Raw genomic sequence first — 17,096 nt, 5'->3', positions numbered from 1 at the left:
ACAGAGCAGAGACACAGAAAGCTCAGAAGCTCACATTGACCCAGGAGTACTTTCTATGGTAGAGAAGACAGAGCAGAGACACAGAAAGCTCAGAAGCTCACATTGACCCAGGAGTACTTTCTATGTTAGAGAAGACAGAGCAGAGACACAGAAAGCTCAGAAGCTCACATTGACCCAGGAGTACTTTCTATGTTAGAGAAGACAGAGCAGAGACACAGAAAGCTCAGAAGCTCACATTGACCCAGGAGTACTTTCTATGTTAGAGAAGACAGAGCAGAGACACAGAAAGCACAGAAGCTCACATTGACCCAGGAGTACTTTCTATGGTAGATGGTAATAGAGGATGATCTGCCTCCCCTGATGATGTCACAGCTAACAGAACGCCAGACCAGGTGTACCTTCTATGAAGAGAGAAATGACAGAGAACAAAAAGTTAAAAGCTGAAATAACAACAAACAATGCAGATTGGAGAGCAGTAGGAGAACTCAGCAGAGAGAGAAATAGATCCTGATGTCCTCCAGCAGCCTAAGCCTATAGCAGCATAACTATAGAGGTAGCTCAGGGTAACATGAGCCACTCTGACTAGAAGCTTTGTCACAAAGGAAAAATCTAATTAGTCAGATTGTGCTGCAGAATAAAAGTCTGTAAGAGGAGACATTAAGGAGACTTTAAGGAACCTAAAATGGACAAAGATAGCAAATCAAGCTTGAAACACTGAAGAAGCTGACGTGGAGGAGGCGAATGTCACGTTATAAATAAATGAAGGAAGTGAACTAAAGTGTGAGGAAGGTGTTACTTTCAGTCTCTGACCCAGTCTAGGAACCAGAAGCTGTCTTGGTGCTTGATGCTGGGGGTCCGATTCATTTTATCCTCATAAATCCACCAGTTCTGGGGACGTGACCGCGTTTTAACATTTTATTGGTTAAAGGAAGAATGATACGTTTTTGTATATATTTATCAGGCATAACATTATTAGAACATTAGTTTGAAATGTTATAATATCTCGTCATCGTGGTGCTTATCACTATTTAGGAAACAAAATGGACGCTTTTCCCTCAGAGTTGAGCTGTTAGAGGCAGAAAAAGGATTTCAGCAGCTTTGAGGACCAGATAACCCCCCCCCCCCCCCCCCCCCCACATCTGTGGGATGTTCTGGACAAACAAGTCTGGTCCATGAAGATCCAGCTCAGGTTCTGCAGGTCCTCCTTCAGGAACGCCCCCCCCCCCCCCCCATCCCAGGACGTCTGCGTGGGAAGAGTGGTTTTACGGCTGCATGTGAGGATTTTCTGTGCATAAAGATATATTGCTGAGTATTAATCATTAAAATGTAAATGTTTAACCTTTATTGTTCCTGTTTTCTGAGTGGACCAAAAACAGGAAGTAGCTCAGAGATGGTGCCGTCATCATGAGGAAGGGAGTCGTTTCTAGTTCAGGCTGACCGCTGCACAAACATTGGGTTGTCATTTATTTGGGACCTCTGTGGATTAAACTGTTAGTCTGGTGATCCCTGATGCTCGGTTAGATGGAGGTCTGGGGAATCTGGAGATACGGTAAACACCTCAAACTTGTTGTGCTCCAGAAAGCACTCCTGACACGCCTTTCTATCAGAACCACCATGGATCTGGTGAGCCTTGGCCGGCCATGACCCTGTTGCTGGTTCTCCACGGTTCCCTCTTTGGACCACTATAGATCTCAGCAGACCAGGAGCACACTAATTTTACTGCTTTTCACACATTAGTTTTCAGGACACATATTTCTTTAAGTCCTGATATATCCCACCCACGAACAGGCGCCAGGTGAGAAGGTAACCGGCCGTATTCACCTCACCTGTCAGTGGTCATAATGTTGTGCCTGACTGGTGTAGAATGGCGTGTGGTCACATTGCTAATGGTAGTTAACCTGGTCACTGACGAACCCATGTAGCAAATTCCCCTGGAACCTCGTTAAATTAGGCTAAATGTCATTCCCCAGATCCAGGTTCCAACCTCAGAGGTAAATATTCCCCCAGAACCGACTGAGAGACGTCCTACTCCATTTCTGCAAGCAGTGCTGGAAGTTCACACCAAAAGCTTTGGACATCAGAATACCTGGAGAGAGGTAAGCACATCTAAACCTAAGGTTAATGCCTAAACCTAATTTAATATCTGCAGGCTATCCGCTCCTCTGAGAGCTAATCCTGACATTGGTGGGCGAGAAACCTAAATCTAAGGTCAGTGGATTTAATACAAACTGATTTCTGCCCATTTCTGCAGCAACTCTTTTTCTTTATATTTTGTTTTGCTTTTATTCAAGTCATGAACAACAATTACAGTCAGGTGATCATTCATATCAAAATAATAAGCGTTTCAGGATCGGCTTGCTACCAGTTCACCAGACTTCTGCCACTGATTGTAAAAATGGCGGCGTTTTGCTGATGCAGTGTGATAATCTGGCCAGAACTACTTTTTCCTGGTTTCCTGTTGGCCACCTTAGTTTATAAACTAACATTTCTAGAACATTTCCAGAACTCCTAGTATAAATACCATGAGTTCTGGAAACGTTCTCTCCTACTTGCAGATTAATTCTGGACAGAGCAAAGGTCAGAGAGCTTGAGAACCACAGCCTAAAACATTTAATCCTGTCAACCAGTTTCCCCATCCAATATGGCGGACACCTTAAAGGGGAAGTCCGGTCAACAAGGAAAAATCAGGGTATCATTAGCTATAACTAAAACTAATACGTTTGTGGTTATTTAATGAACTTATCTTTAATCAATAAGAAAATAAAAACATAAATTGTCGTCTGAATCACTGTGTATGGGGGCTGACATTACTGCCCATATTTGGGCTGTAAGGGGCGTTTGACATCACATCCTGGGGCGTGGAAAAGCGGAAGCGGCGACAGCATTTCTCTCCGCTTTCCATGCAAAGTCAATAGGAGCCGTTCTACACAGCTGCGATCATCAATAATTTTTTCGGATTTCCAGAGGACTTCACTGCTGACATTCCCACGAGCAATTGCTAAAGGAACAATGCCCACGTACATGGCCATCGGATGTTCCAACACAACTGGTAAAAGTGGAAAAAACATTGCTTATTTCAACACAGTCACTTCAGCGATCTCTCCTCCGCTGTGTGTGTGTGTGTGTTTGTGTCTGTGTGTGCGCGCGCTCAGCTGCAGCGCCGTGCAAAGCTGTGCTCCGCCCAGCATGTGCTGGAATGCTCTTATATTTTAATACTTATACTATAATAATCAGCTAACTTAAGTCACTTCAGCGATCTCTCCTCCGCTGTGTGTATGTGTGTGTGTGTGTGTGTGTGTGTGTGTGTGTTTGTGTGCGCGCTCCACGGCTCAAAGCCGTGCTGCGCGGAGCGCGCACATACACACACACACACACACACACACACACACACACACACACACACACAGGCGTGTATAGATATATTCTGTAGGACCCGACTGAGTTTGCAATGGAAAAAGGTGCGCTGGATTCCGTCAAAAGTCCGGTTTCTGTCAAGAAACTCTTCTAAAACATCCATATCACTATCAGATGATGATGACTCCACAGAACTCTCATCACTGTCACTAAGTACTTCATCACTCTCTGCTTCGTACAGAGCACCAGCCCTCGCCATCTTGGAAAATAGTGCGCGTGACAAACAGAGCGTTGAAACTTGCTCAACAGCGGGTCCGCCGAGTGACGTCAAAAAATGGGAGGTGACAGTACTATTCTTGACCAAGATGGATTCCTCCAAATAAACATGATTAAATGAGAATTATTATTAATTAAAAAAACTTATAATTTTTTGCACAGTATGTAGTAGTTTTATATTTAAAGTACTTTCAGCAGTTTGAATTCTGATTTTGACCGGACTTCTCCTTTAACGTGTCCGGTTATATGCTAGCTTGGACTAACTTTAGTGTGCCTGCTTGTTCTGGTTCTAACACCCCCGCGTTCCGTTTTAATTTATTAAAAACGTTGTCAAATACATTATTTATAAGAAAATAAAGTTATTTCGGCAGAGCTTCAGGACCAACATTTTTATTCAGGCAGACTTCGGGCGCCTCTCAACAGCGACGGGCTGCGCCTGTTTTTAGACAGGCACAGCAGCGGGTGTCCCGAGGGGTCCTGATCGTCACATTTTTACACACGTGTAGCGCAGCCATGGCGGACCTCCAGATGAAGCTCATCCGAAAGAAAATCCAGAAAAGAAGCGAAAAGGACCGAGAGAGAAAGCTGAAGAGGAGGCAGGCAGAGGAAGAGGAGGCTGGTGAGTGATCCGGAACCGACCGAGGGCTCAGAACCGAACCGGTACCGGTACGGTAGTCATCACAGGATGGAGTTTACCGGAAAACCAGGAAGCGGTCTGAGAAACAAAAGCTCGTTAAACGGAGAGATTTCGGTGTAAAAGCTGAGCTGTTAGCAGGAAATGAACTTTAGACTAAATGACGGGTTCTGATGGGTTCTGATGGGTTCTGGGTGGTTTATCTGCCACAGCGGCTCGGACGCTTCGGAAAGCCGTCTTAGAGTTATGCTGAACGGAACCGTGACCCACAGAACCACCAGACCCTCATGGATCAGTTTAATAAAATGTTTTAATGAAGTTCTGGGATCAACCCGGTTTCGGTTCGGTCCGAAATCCTCGTCCTGCGTTCATTCAAACAGCAAGTTGCGGTTCCGATGGATCAGATTTGTTCCTTCTGGGCCGAAAACGGAACATAAACGATTCTTAATTATTTATGTGAAACATCTCCACTGGCGGATCTTTGTCTCCATCGGTCCATTAATGTTCTGGTCCATTAATGTTCTGGTCCACCAGGTGTCGGTCCATTAATGTTCTGGTCCACCAGGTGTCGGTCCGTCCAGTCCTCCTGTGCCTCTCAGACTGGACCGCTGTGGTTCTAACCTGGTGACCCAGAACCGCTGCAGGTTCTGCCATCTTCAGCTGGACCTGCTGAGCTGATGGCGTGGAGCCGTTCTGCTCTGAGGTTCTGGAGCCTCTGAGGTTCTGCACAGCGTCCAGAACTTTGGAGTCCGGCTGGAGAATGAATGGCAGTCAGAGGTCGGCCATGTTTGGTCACGATTAACGGGTCAGAACCGGCGTGACGATTAACGGGTCAGAACCGGCGTGGGTAAATGTTTAGAGGTTTGATCCACGTGGAGGAGGAGAGCTGCAGCAGTGAGATGATCTAGTTTATATATTTCTATAATCAGCAATAAGCTCAGACTGTTTAACATAAACTGTTTTGTTCTTTATGCTCAATAAGGATCCGACTCAGTTAAAAGTTATTCTCCTGAATATTAATAAAAAGTTACATTTCTAGTTTTAAATGATCCTGCTTATCATCTTTATCTAGCGGCCATGTTGGTTAATTTTGGTTTTACTGCAGAGAAAAGTCAGAATTTAATCACAGTTATTATTGAAATATAAAAGTATCTGGATTTTTGGCCAAATGGTTCCGCCCTGGTTCCGAGGGATGAAATGAAGAGTTCAGCTTTGGTGACGGAGGTTCTGGTGGAGGTTCTGGTGGAGGTTCTGCTGAGATCCACCTGACTCACCTGTTGGTCTGTCTAGTGTCGGCGGCGTCCAACGGCCTGCAGGATGAAGGCTGTGAGGAAGCTGCTGCTGAGGGTAAAGCCCACAGAGAACCCAAGAAGAACCAGGAGAACCGGGCCGAGGAACCAGCGGAGGAGACCAGCACAGAAGAGACTCCTCTGAAGAAACAGAAGAAGAAGAAGAAGAGAAAGTTAGCAGGAGCAGAAGAACCAGTAGGTACGATGACTAGCAGCTCACCTGGGGGGGGGGGGGGTTCCACTGGTTCCACTGGTTTAATGGTTCTTTAATTTCAGCTGAGAAGAAAATCAGGACCGAAGAAGAGGAGGCAGCAGATGAGGAAGAGGAGGACCTCAACGATGGTCCAGCAGGAGCTGCAGAGGAAGAGGAAGCTGCAGAGGAAGAGGAGCCTGAGCTTCCCACAGGACTGACAGGTACCACAGGCGGGGGGCCTCTGGGTCGGGTCTTTAGCTCAGAACCGCCCCAAACGCACCACCGGGTGGCGCTGTGTGCGGCGGTGCGTTGGTGTGCTGAGGCAGTATATCATTACTATTACCTGTGAGGGTCAGTAACACCTGGTTCCCCCCCCCCAGGAGCCTTTGAGGACACGTCGTTCTCCTCCCTGGCCGGCCTGGTCAGCGACAGCACCCTGAGGGCCGTCAGGGAGATGGGCTTCCAGCACATGACCGAGATCCAGCACAAGACCATCCGCCCCCTGCTGGAGGGAAGGTACGCTGCACCTTCCTCTGAACACCTGGGCACACCTGTCCAGGTCCACTGTCCCCCCGCCGTTACCTGTCTCTGCTTCAACACACCTGGTCCTCAGCAGAACTCTGGAGAACCTGCAGACCCATTCAGGAGTGTTGGACCAGAGACACGCCTGGGTCAGCTGGAATTGCTCTGGTCTGGAACGGGAACTGTTTGCCGGCGAACGGTGAACGGGAACTGTTTGACGGTGAACGGGAACTGTTTGACGGCGAACGGTGAACGGGAACTGTTTGACGGTGAACGGGAACTGTTTGACGGTGAACGGGAACTGTTTGCCGGTGAACGGGAACTGTTTGCCGGTGAACGGGAACTGTTTGCCGGTGAACAGGAACTGAACGGTGAACGGGAACTGTTTGCCGGCGAACGGTGAACGGGAACTGTTTGCCGGCGAACGGTGAACGGGAACTGTTTGCCGGCGAACGGTGAACGGGAACTGTTTGCCGGCGAACGGTGAACGGGAACTGTTTGCCGGCGAACGGTGAACGGGAACTGTTTGCCGGCGAACGGTGAACGGGAACTGTTTGCCGGCGAACGGTGAACGGGAACTGTTTGACGGCGAACGGTGAACGGGAACTGTTTGACGGCGAACGGTGAACGGGAACTGTTTGACGGCGAACGGTGAACGGGAACTGTTTGACGGTGAACGGGAACTGTTTGACGGTGAACGGGAACTGTTTGACGGTGAACGGGAACTGTTTGACGGTGAACGGGAACTGTTTGACGGTGAACGGGAACTGTTTGACGGTGAACGGGAACTGAACGGTGAACGGGAACTGTTTGCCGGTGAACGGGAACTGTTTGCCGGCGAACGGTGAACGGGAACTGTTTGCCGGCGAACGGTGAACGGGAACTGTTTGCCGGCGAACGGTGAACGGGAACTGTTTGCCGGCTGAACGGGAACTGTTTGCCGGCTGAACGGGAACTGTTTGCCGGCTGAACGGGAACTGTTTGCCGGCTGAACGGGAACTGTTTGCCGGCTGAACGGGAACTGTTTGCCGGCTGAACGGGAACTGTTTGCCGGCTGAACGGGAACTGTTTGCCGGCTGAACGGGAACTGTTTGCCGGCTGAACGGGAACTGTTTGCCGGCTGAACGGTGAACCGTGAACTGTTCGTGGCGTCAGGGGAACCGTGAACTGTTCGTGGCGTCAGGGGAACCGTGAACTGTGAACCGTGAACTGTTCATGGCGTCAGGCTAACTGGGCGTGTCTCTGCAGGGACATCCTGGCGGCGGCTAAGACGGGCAGCGGTAAAACTCTGGCCTTCCTCATCCCGTCCATCGAGCTGATCAACAAACTGAAGTTCATGCCCAGGAACGGTGAGTCCCCCCCCCTTCCCCCCCCCCTCCCCCCCCCAGCTCTGGACCAACCAGCTGCTCTCTGCAGGGACGGGCGTGGTGATCCTGTCGCCCACGCGGGAGCTGGCCATGCAGACGTACGGCGTGATGAAGGAGCTGATGGAGCACCACGTCCACACCTTCGGCCTCATCATGGGGGGCAGCAACCGCTCCGCCGAGGCCCAGCGCCTCGCCAACGGCGTCAACATCCTGGTGGCCACGCCCGGCCGCCTGCTCGACCACCTGCAGGTGAGTGCCGCCCTCGCAGGCTAGCGGGAAGGTGTGGGCGCGCCGGTGACCTCTGACCCCATCTGCCTTTAGAACACGCCGGGCTTCATGTACAAGAACCTGCAGTGCCTGATCATCGACGAGGCCGACCGCATCCTGGAGGTGGGCTTCGAGGAGGAGCTGAAGCAGATCATCAGGCTGCTGCCCAGTACGTCGCCTCCTCGTCTCCTCGCCTCCTCGTTTCCTCTCCTCGTCTCCTCACCTCCTCTCCTCCTCGTCTCCTCTCCTCTCCTCCTCTCCTCCTCTCACCCACTCTCTCTGGTTCCGGCAGAGAAGAGGCAGACCATGCTGTTCTCCTCGTTTCCTCGCCTCCTTGTCTCCTTACCTCCTCTCCTCCTCCTCTCCTCCTCCTTACCTCCTCCTCACCTCCTCCTCGCCTCCTCTCACCCTCTCTCTCCGGTTCCTGCAGAGAAGAGGCAGACCATGCTGTTCTCCTCGTTTCCTCGTCTCTTTTCCTCCTCGTTTCCTCGCCTCCTCTCCTCTCCTCTCCTCCTCCTCCTCCTCCTCTCACCCACTCTCTCCGGTTCCTGCAGAGAAGAGGCAGACCATGCTGTTCTCATCGTTTCCTTGTCTCCTCTCCTCCTCTCCTCTCCTCCTCCTCGTCTCCTCTCCTCCTCCTCTCCTCCTCGTTTCCTCGTCTCCTCTCCTCCTCACCTCCTCCTCGCCTCTTTGCCTCCTCGTTTCCTCGTCTCCTTACCTCCTCCTTACCTCCTCGCCTCCTCGTTTCCTCTCCTCCTCGTCTCTTCTCCTCCTCGTCTCCTCTCCTCCTCGTCTCCTCTCCTCCTCGTTTCCTCGTCTCCTCCTCTCCTTGTCTCCTCTCCTCCTCGTCTCCTCTCCTCCTCGTCTCCTCGCCTCCTCACCTCCTCTCCTCCTCCTCTCCTCCTCTCCTCCTCTCACCCACTCTCTCCGGTTCCTGCAGAGAAGAGGCAGACCATGCTGTTCTCCTCGTCTCCTCGTCTCTTTTCCTCCTCTCACCTCCTCCTCTCCTCATCTCCTCCTCTCACCTCCTCCTCTCCTCCTCGTCTCCTCTCCTCCTCTCACCTCCTCCTCTCCTCCTCGTTTCCTCGCCTCCTCTCCTCCTCTCACCCACTCTCTCTGGTTCCTGCAGAGAAGAGGCAGACCATGCTGTTCTCCTCGTTTCCTCGTTTCCTCACCTCCTCGTTTCCTTGTCTCCTCTCCTCACTCGTCTCCTCCTCCTCTCCTCCTCTCCTCCTCTCACCCACTCTCTCTGGTTCCGGCAGAGAAGAGGCAGACCATGCTGTTCTCCTCGTTTCCTCGTCTCCTCGTCTCTTTTCCTCCTCGTTTCCTCGTTTCCTCTCCTCCTCGTCTCCTCCTCTCCTCCTCCTCGTCTCCTCCTCTCACCCCCTCTCTCCGGTTCCGGCAGAGAAGAGGCAGACCATGCTGTTCTCCTCGTTTCCTCACTCGTCTCCTCGTCTCTTTTCCTCCTCCTCTCCTCCTTGTCTCCTCTCCTCCTCACCTCCTCTCCTCTCCTCCTCCTCCTCCTCCTCTCACCCACTCTCTCCGGTTCCTGCAGAGAAGAGGCAGACCATGCTGTTCTCATCGTTTCCTTGTCTCCTCTCCTCCTCTCCTCTCCTCCTCCTCGTCTCCTCTCCTCCTCCTCTCCTCCTCGTTTCCTCGTCTCCTCTCCTCCTCACCTCCTCCTCGCCTCTTTGCCTCCTCGTTTCCTCGTCTCCTTACCTCCTCCTTACCTCCTCGCCTCCTCGTTTCCTCTCCTCCTCGTCTCTTCTCCTCCTCGTCTCCTCTCCTCCTCGTCTCCTCTCCTCCTCGTTTCCTCGTCTCCTCCTCTCCTTGTCTCCTCTCCTCCTCGTCTCCTCTCCTCCTCGTCTCCTCGCCTCCTCACCTCCTCTCCTCCTCCTCTCCTCCTCTCCTCCTCTCACCCACTCTCTCCGGTTCCTGCAGAGAAGAGGCAGACCATGCTGTTTCTCCTCGTCTCCTCGTCTCTTTGTCCTCCTCTCACCTCCTCCTCTCCTCATCTCCTCCTCTCACCTCCTCCTCTCCTCCTCGTCTCCTCTCCTCCTCTCACCTCCTCCTCTCCTCCTCGTTTCCTCGCCTCCTCTCCTCCTCTCACCCACTCTCTCTGGTTCCTGCAGAGAAGAGGCAGACCATGCTGTTCTCCTCGTTTCCTCGTTTCCTCACCTCCTCGTTTCCTTGTCTCCTCTCCTCACTCGTCTCCTCCTCCTCTCCTCCTCTCCTCCTCTCACCCACTCTCTCTGGTTCCGGCAGAGAAGAGGCAGACCATGCTGTTCTCCTCGTTTCCTCGTCTCCTCGTCTCTTTTCCTCCTCGTTTCCTCGTTTCCTCTCCTCCTCGTCTCCTCCTCTCCTCCTCCTCGTCTCCTCCTCTCACCCCCTCTCTCCGGTTCCGGCAGAGAAGAGGCAGACCATGCTGTTCTCCTCGTTTCCTCACTCGTCTCCTCGTCTCTTTTCCTCCTCCTCTCCTCCTCTCCTCCTCTCCTCTTCGTCTCCTCTCCTCCTCCTCTCCTCCTCCTCTCACCCACTCTCTCCGGTTCCTGCAGAGAAGAGGCAGACCATGCTGTCTCCTCTCCTCCTCATCTCTCCTCCTCGTCTCCTCTCCTCTCCTCACCTCCTCCTCCTCTCCTCCTCGTCTCCTCTCCTCCTCGTCTCCTCTCCTCCTCCTCCTCTCCTCCTCTCACCCCCTCTCTCCGGTTCCGTCAGAGAGGAGGCAGACCATGCTGTTCTCCTCGTCTCTTTTCCTCCTCGTTTCCTTGTCTCCTCTCCTCGTCTCCTCTCCTCCTCTCCTCTCCTCCTCTCACCCTCTCTCTCCGGTTCCTGCAGAGAAGAGGCAGACCATGCTGTCTCCTCCTTACCTCCTCCTCGTCTCCTCTCCTCCTCCTCTCCTCTCCTCCTCTCCTCTCCTCCTCTCCTCTCCTCCTCTCACCCTCTCTCTCCGGTTCCGTCAGAGAAGAGGCAGACCATGCTGTTCTCCGCCACGCAGACGCGGCGGGTGGAGGATCTGGCCCGCATCTCTCTGAAGAAGGAGCCGCTGTACGTTGGCGTGGACGACCACAAGGACAGCGCCACGGTGGACGGGCTGGAGCAGGTGGGTGGTTCTCACGTTCTCTGACGTTCTCTGACGTTCTCTGGTGTTCTCTGGTGTTCTCTGGTGTTCTCTGGTGTTCTCTGAGGTTCTCTGGCGTTCTCTGGTGTTCTGTGGTGTTCTCTGACGTTCTCTGGTGTTCTCTGACGTTCTCTGGTGTTCTCTGACGTTCTCTGGTGTTCTCTGACGTTCTCTGGTGTTCTCTGGTGTTCTGTGGTGTTCTCTGGCGTTCTGTGGTGTTCTCTGGTGTTCTGTGACGTTCTGACGTTCTCTGGTGTTCTGTGACGTTCTCTGGTGTTATGTGGCGTTCTCTGGTGTTATGTGGCGTTCTCTGGTGTTCTGTGACGTTCTCTGGTGTTATGTGGCGTTCTCTGGCGTTCTGTGGTGTTCTCTGGTGTTCTCTGGTGTTCTGTGACGTTCTCTGACGTTCTCTGGTGTTCTGTGACGTTCTCTGGTGTTCTCTGGTATTCTGTGATGTTCTCTGGTGTTCTCTGGCGTTCTCTGACGTTCTCTGGTGTTCTCTGGTGTTCTCTGGTATTCTGTGATGTTCTCTGGTGTTCTCTGGTGTTCTCTGATGTTCTCTGTCTGACGTGGCATTCTCTGGTGTTCTCTGGTGTTCTCTGGTGTTCTGTGATGTTCTCTGGTGTTCTCTGATGTTCTCTGATGTTCCGTGACGTTCCGTGACGTTCTCTGATCTCTGACATTCCGTGACGTTCCGTGGCGTTCTCTGACGTTCCGTGACGTTCTGCGGCGTTGCAGGGCTACGTGGTTTGTCCCTCGGAGAAACGGTTCCTGCTGCTCTTCACCTTCCTGAAGAAGAACCGTAAGAAGAAGCTGATGGTGTTCTTCTCCTCCTGCATGTCGGTGAAGTTCCACTACGAGCTGCTGAACTACATCGACCTGCCCGTCATGGCCATCCACGTGAGCTCCCTCAGAACCGGGCCGGCCCGCTGGCGCCGCCCGGCCCGGTTCTGAACGTTCTCTCTCCTGCAGGGCAAGCAGAAGCAGACCAAGCGGACCACCACGTTCTTCCAGTTCTGCAACGCCGACTCGGGCATCCTGCTGTGCACCGACGTGGCGGCCCGCGGCCTCGACATCCCCGAGGTCGACTGGATCGTCCAGTACGACCCGCCGGACGACCCCAAGGTCCGGCCGGTTCCGCCGCTGGTTCCGCCGTGGACCCGGTTCCTAAAGGCTGACGTTCTCCTCTCGTCCTCAGGAGTACATCCACCGGGTCGGCAGAACCGCCCGCGGCGTGAACGGCCGGGGCCACGCGCTCCTCATCCTGCGGCCCGAGGAGCTCGGCTTCCTGCGCTTCCTGAAGCAGGCCAAGGTGACGCCTCGGACCGGGCCGGTTCTGCCGGTTCTGCCGGCCCGGCCCGGCTGACCTCTCTCTCTCTCCTCAGGTGCCGCTCAGCGAGTTCGAGTTCTCCTGGAGTAAAATCTCCGACATCCAGTCCCAGGTAAGGTCCGGGCCCAGAGAGGCGTTGTGCCGGGTGGGAACCGGGTCGGAACCGGGCTGACCCGTTTGTTCTGCTCCTCAGCTGGAGAAGCTGATCGAGAAGAACTACTACCTGCACAAGTCGGCGCAGGAGGCCTACAAGTCCTACGTCAGGGCCTACGACTCCCACTCCCTCAAGCAGATCTACAGCGTTGGAACCCTCAACCTCCCCCAGGTGGCGCTGTCCTTCGGCTTCAGGCTGCCGCCCTACGTGGACCTCAGTATCCTGCTGGCGCCGCCCGCCGGCCCGGTTCTGCCGGGTCCGCCCGCTGGCTTTGAGCCCGACATCCGCATGTTAGCTGTCTGCTTCTAGCCGCGCCCGCTGCCCAACGGTTCCGGTACTGGAACCTGGGACCAGTTCTAGTTCCAGGTACCAGGTTCCAGCACCGGTACCTGGAACCAGAACTGGTCCCAGGTTCCAGTTCTGGTACCGGCTCCCTGTTCTGAAACCAGGTTCTGGTAAAACCAGCTGGACTTCCATCAGAAAATGATCCGTTGAGCATAACTTGGTTATTAATGCTGTCAGAACCAGAATGTTTCAGAACCAGAGGGTTCTTCTGGACGACATAGAAAATTAACATATTGATAAAATAGAAATCATTGATCAATAATTATCAACAAATTAAAAACATTTATTCTAAGTGCAGCCCTGGCCATTTTAAGCTGTTGCCTAGCAACCTGTTTTTAGATAAAGACATAAACACTGAATTCAAACTCAAACCTTTATTCAACCAACTTTTTACCAAAACTACAAGTTTTATAAATAGAAAATAAAACACTCTCTGAACTCTGAAGAGGGCGGAGCTTGGTTCCTGGGTCTGCGTTGTGATTGGCTGGAGGATGTAATGATGTAATATTAACCAACATGGCTAGAATGAAAAAGGAAGGAAACTGTTGAACTTTTATTAATATTTTTACTATCATGGATTGAATTATCGCCCTGCGCTGACGGGCCTCTGGCCAGCAGGGGGCGCCAGAGCCCCAGATTGCCGTTACTGTGTCCAGGCTTTGTTCTCCTTGACCCGCTGCTCCAGACGTCCACAGCAGCAAAGGCGTGAAGCTGCAGAAGCGAGGCGGCGGCGGCGGCTTCGGCTACCAGAAGTCCAGCAGCGTGAAGAAGTCCAGAATGTTCAAGCATGTGAGCAAAGGAAAGGCCGAGCGCCGGCAGTTCTCCCGCTGAGCCGCCGGTTCTCCCGCTGAGCCGCCGGTTCTCCCGCTGAGCCGCCGGTTCTCCCGCTGAGCCGCCGGTTCTCCCGCTGAGCCGCCGGTTCTCCCGCTGAGCCGCCGGTTCTCCCGCTGAGCCGCCGGTTCTCCCGCTGAGCCGCCGGTTCCTCCATGAACTCTGTAGTGATGCCGCTGCATCTGTAAATGTCCTCGTGTGAACCAACATTTCTAATAAACGACACCAAACCAGCAGCGCCGCCTGCTTCTCACCTTTATTCCACGCTCCTCTGGAGAACTTTACAAGACAAGCCTTCATCAGAACCCTGCCAGAACCACACGTGATTAACAAAGACCCAGATCCTGTCTCTAAAGTTCTGCTCGGCAGCAGCAGCACCGACCCGGTTCAGATAGTCGAGCCTCACTGGATCACCAGAACCCACCACAGCATCAGAATTAGAGACATGTTCTGATTGATTTCACGTTTATGTCCAGTGGGGATAAAATGTCTTTAGTTACCGCAGGTTAGAAACAATTTAAATTTAATTTCCTGAGAAATATTAAAACTCCTTCATATTGCTGTGCAAAAGTTTTAGCGGTAAAACGCTGAAAGAATCCTTCAGAATCTGAGTTAAGACGCAGCAAATGACCCGCAAGAACCAGGGTACTACACGGTAGGACGGGTCCAAGTCCAGGCCGTCGGTACCTGCTGGTCATTGGTCCCCAGCAGGACCACCAACATGGCCAGAGGAGGACACGGACGCCACTGATACCAAAATGGGTCCAATGGGGTTCTAGTGAGCCCCAGAACCTCGGTCCAATGATCTAGCACATGAATGTTTCAGGCAGCAGAAAGCTAACGTAGACGGGGCCGTGTCGGGGGTAGACGGGGCCGTGTCGGGGGTAGACGGGGCCGTGTCGGGGGTAGACGGGGCCGTGTCCGGGTAGAGCCCAGGTGTTGTAGCATGTGGCGAGGGAACTTCTACCACACGCCTATTAGTTATATTTGCTATAATGTCCCCATGGCTTCTACCTGGCTGATGTTTTATTGCTAACACAGAAGACAAGTTGCTTTTGTTAAACATTTATTTTAAATACATTTTACGCCAAATGAGCTGAATATTGAATATTATCCTTTAATAAAGTTCGTTAACGTGAGGCATGCAGGTTAAGTTGTATTTTCTGTTTCTGTGTGTAAATATAACAGACATCAGATCTCAGGCCTGTTGTTGGTCTCATTCTTTCCAGGAATATTTCCTGCAGATGAATATAAATGTGACCAGATTCTCTGCTGCCAGTTTAATTTTGACTGCAAATATTTTATAACTGATTATAGATCTAAGCTGAATAGACAGTAACTGAAGACAACTCATGACCCACACCTGGTAACTGTCAGGGTAACCTGCTTTGTTACACTTTGTGATAAAGTACAGAATTATGTAACATGCTTAAAAAATAAAAAAAGGGTAATGTTTCATGTTTGACCCAGAAAGTTGGCCTTAAAGGCTGATTGTGAGTCACTAATCTAACCTTTAATCAATTTATAGTAATTATGTTGCTTTATTAATGAAATGCAGCGCAGATGGATCCTGGAGAAGGTCTTGTTCAGATGGAGAGGTCAGCCCAGGGCATTATGGGATGCCGTCTGCCAGAACTGGGCTTGGTTTCTGCAGCATCAGTCCAGAGAAGGAACCGCCGCAGGGTTTGGCCTCTGCATCAGGGAGACGCTGCAGGATCATCAAGTCCACAGCGAACTTCTACACGTTACAACACCACTGAATATTTTTGGCACTGTTAACCAACAGGAAGGTTTCAGTTCTAGATATTAAGGTTTGAGAATATTGCACATTAACAGGAATGCTCGTACAGTTTCAGACTCTTTAGTCCTAGCAGACCCCAAAGACCGTCATCCTTAATGTCTTAAAAACAAACCTGCACCCGTTGTTTGTTTATTGTTAGTTTATTGTGTCTAAACTGTAATATAGAAATAATTTCACCGTGGTAACATGATAAAAGATTCTTGGTTCTCCTTGTTCTGAGCTGATTGTTCTCCGGGGGGTACAGCAGTTTAATACTTGGTTCTGTTTCCAGTTTGTGTGAGAAGTCAACCTGCAGTGCTGAACTTTATTAAAACAACGTAACTGGTTGACATGATGTTCAAACTGAGCTGAGAATAAATCTCTGCAGAGCACCTGGCCCCAGAATGTCTGCAGAACCAGGAGAACCCAAAGCCTGGAGTTCTGATCCAGGAACCAGGGAGGTATCCGGGTTTCTATCGTTATTTAATCACGTAGATATTTCAGTAATTAATTAGCTGCTACATTTAGGGGAAGATTTAGGAAATATTTATTGAACTGTGGCCCATTTTGGCCCGACGGTCCAGAACCGGCAACATGTCTGCACATTGGTCCTGGTGACCAGATGAGGTCCAAACTCTGAAGATCCAGTTGGTTCCGTGTTCATCCAGACTGTCAGACATGTTGGATTTAAAGCAGGCCAGGAGCAGAACCACTGACGGACCTTAAAGGGAGCAGCTCTTCATGTTAACGAGGTCTGAGCTGAAGGTCCATCAGCGGCCATCTTGTTTCCACCAGGGCAGAACTTCTGAGGAGAACATCAGGTAAGAACACAGTCTAGAAGTGAAACACCGCTGTCCAGCCAGTAGGGGGCAGCATGTCCCCCCAGGAGGAAACTGGACTCGTCTGTCATGTCTGGCCCTCAGATGGCTGGGAACCAGTCTGGGTCAGGAACATCCCAGGAACCAGCAAGGGTCCAACCTGCCATGAAGCTGCTGGGACACCTTGATGGAGCTGGGCACCATCACCCTGGATGGAGAAACAAGTCAGTCCCTTCAAGCTGGTTCCTTCTGAATACCCTCATTAACATCTCCTGTCTCCTGTCTCCTACCTCCTATCTCCTAGCTCAGAGACATGGAGGATGGAGTCAGATCCTACAGCCTTCTGGACATGAGCTACAGAGAGACGCTCTCTGCTCTACGGAGGTTTTAGTTGGTTTCTGTGAGGAGTCATGTCATGCAAAGGATTGTGGGATATCTAAAGGGTTCTTAACGTCAGTAAGGGACGTTTGGAGCTTCCTAGGCTAAAGGAGCCATGAGAGGAAGCATCCAGGCTCCTTTCCTGCCTCCTTCCTCACTGACTGATTCAGACTCTCTGATCATGGAGACGCTGATGGACTTCTGCTCTGGCTGAAGAGTTCTGACCCCATCAGGGTGTTCAGATGGAGCCCGGGTCCCCTGCTGGGCCTGGTTCCTGGGGATGAGGCCCCTGGACCTTGACATCCATCTAAAGGAAACAGCTTCTAGAGATGTTCTCATTCACACCAGACTGTGACCAAATCATTACAGTAACCATGCCGGGCCTCTGGGTGGCGATATAACGGCGTAGCTGAAATACACCGGAACCAAACGGGTTGGAG

The 17,096-nt window shown here is 51.7% G+C and overlaps 1 protein-coding gene across 1 annotated transcript; it reads left to right on the top strand.

The window, feature by feature from the left end:
• The first annotated feature begins 4,093 nt into the window (after positions 1 to 4,093).
• On the top strand, positions 4,094 to 14,881 carry ddx18 (DEAD (Asp-Glu-Ala-Asp) box polypeptide 18). Its single transcript, XM_036132645.1, has 14 exons — positions 4,094 to 4,249; positions 5,555 to 5,752; positions 5,830 to 5,967; positions 6,127 to 6,262; positions 7,517 to 7,617; positions 7,685 to 7,884; positions 7,957 to 8,071; positions 10,863 to 11,002; positions 11,759 to 11,920; positions 11,993 to 12,145; positions 12,219 to 12,332; positions 12,406 to 12,462; positions 12,544 to 12,721; positions 13,535 to 14,881. The coding sequence occupies exons 1-14, from the start codon at positions 4,144 to 4,146 to the stop codon at positions 13,678 to 13,680; spliced, it is 1,944 nt and encodes a 647-aa protein (XP_035988538.1). The 5' UTR covers positions 4,094 to 4,143; the 3' UTR covers positions 13,681 to 14,881.
• The last annotated feature ends 2,215 nt before the right edge of the window (positions 14,882 to 17,096 follow it).

Source organism: Fundulus heteroclitus, unplaced genomic scaffold, assembly GCF_011125445.2.
Source record: "Fundulus heteroclitus isolate FHET01 unplaced genomic scaffold, MU-UCD_Fhet_4.1 scaffold_53, whole genome shotgun sequence".
NCBI classification, from domain to species: Eukaryota; Metazoa; Chordata; class Actinopteri; order Cyprinodontiformes; family Fundulidae; genus Fundulus; species Fundulus heteroclitus.
Note: the sequence above shows the minus strand (reverse complement) of the source record. Positions and strands in the feature narration are given on the sequence as shown.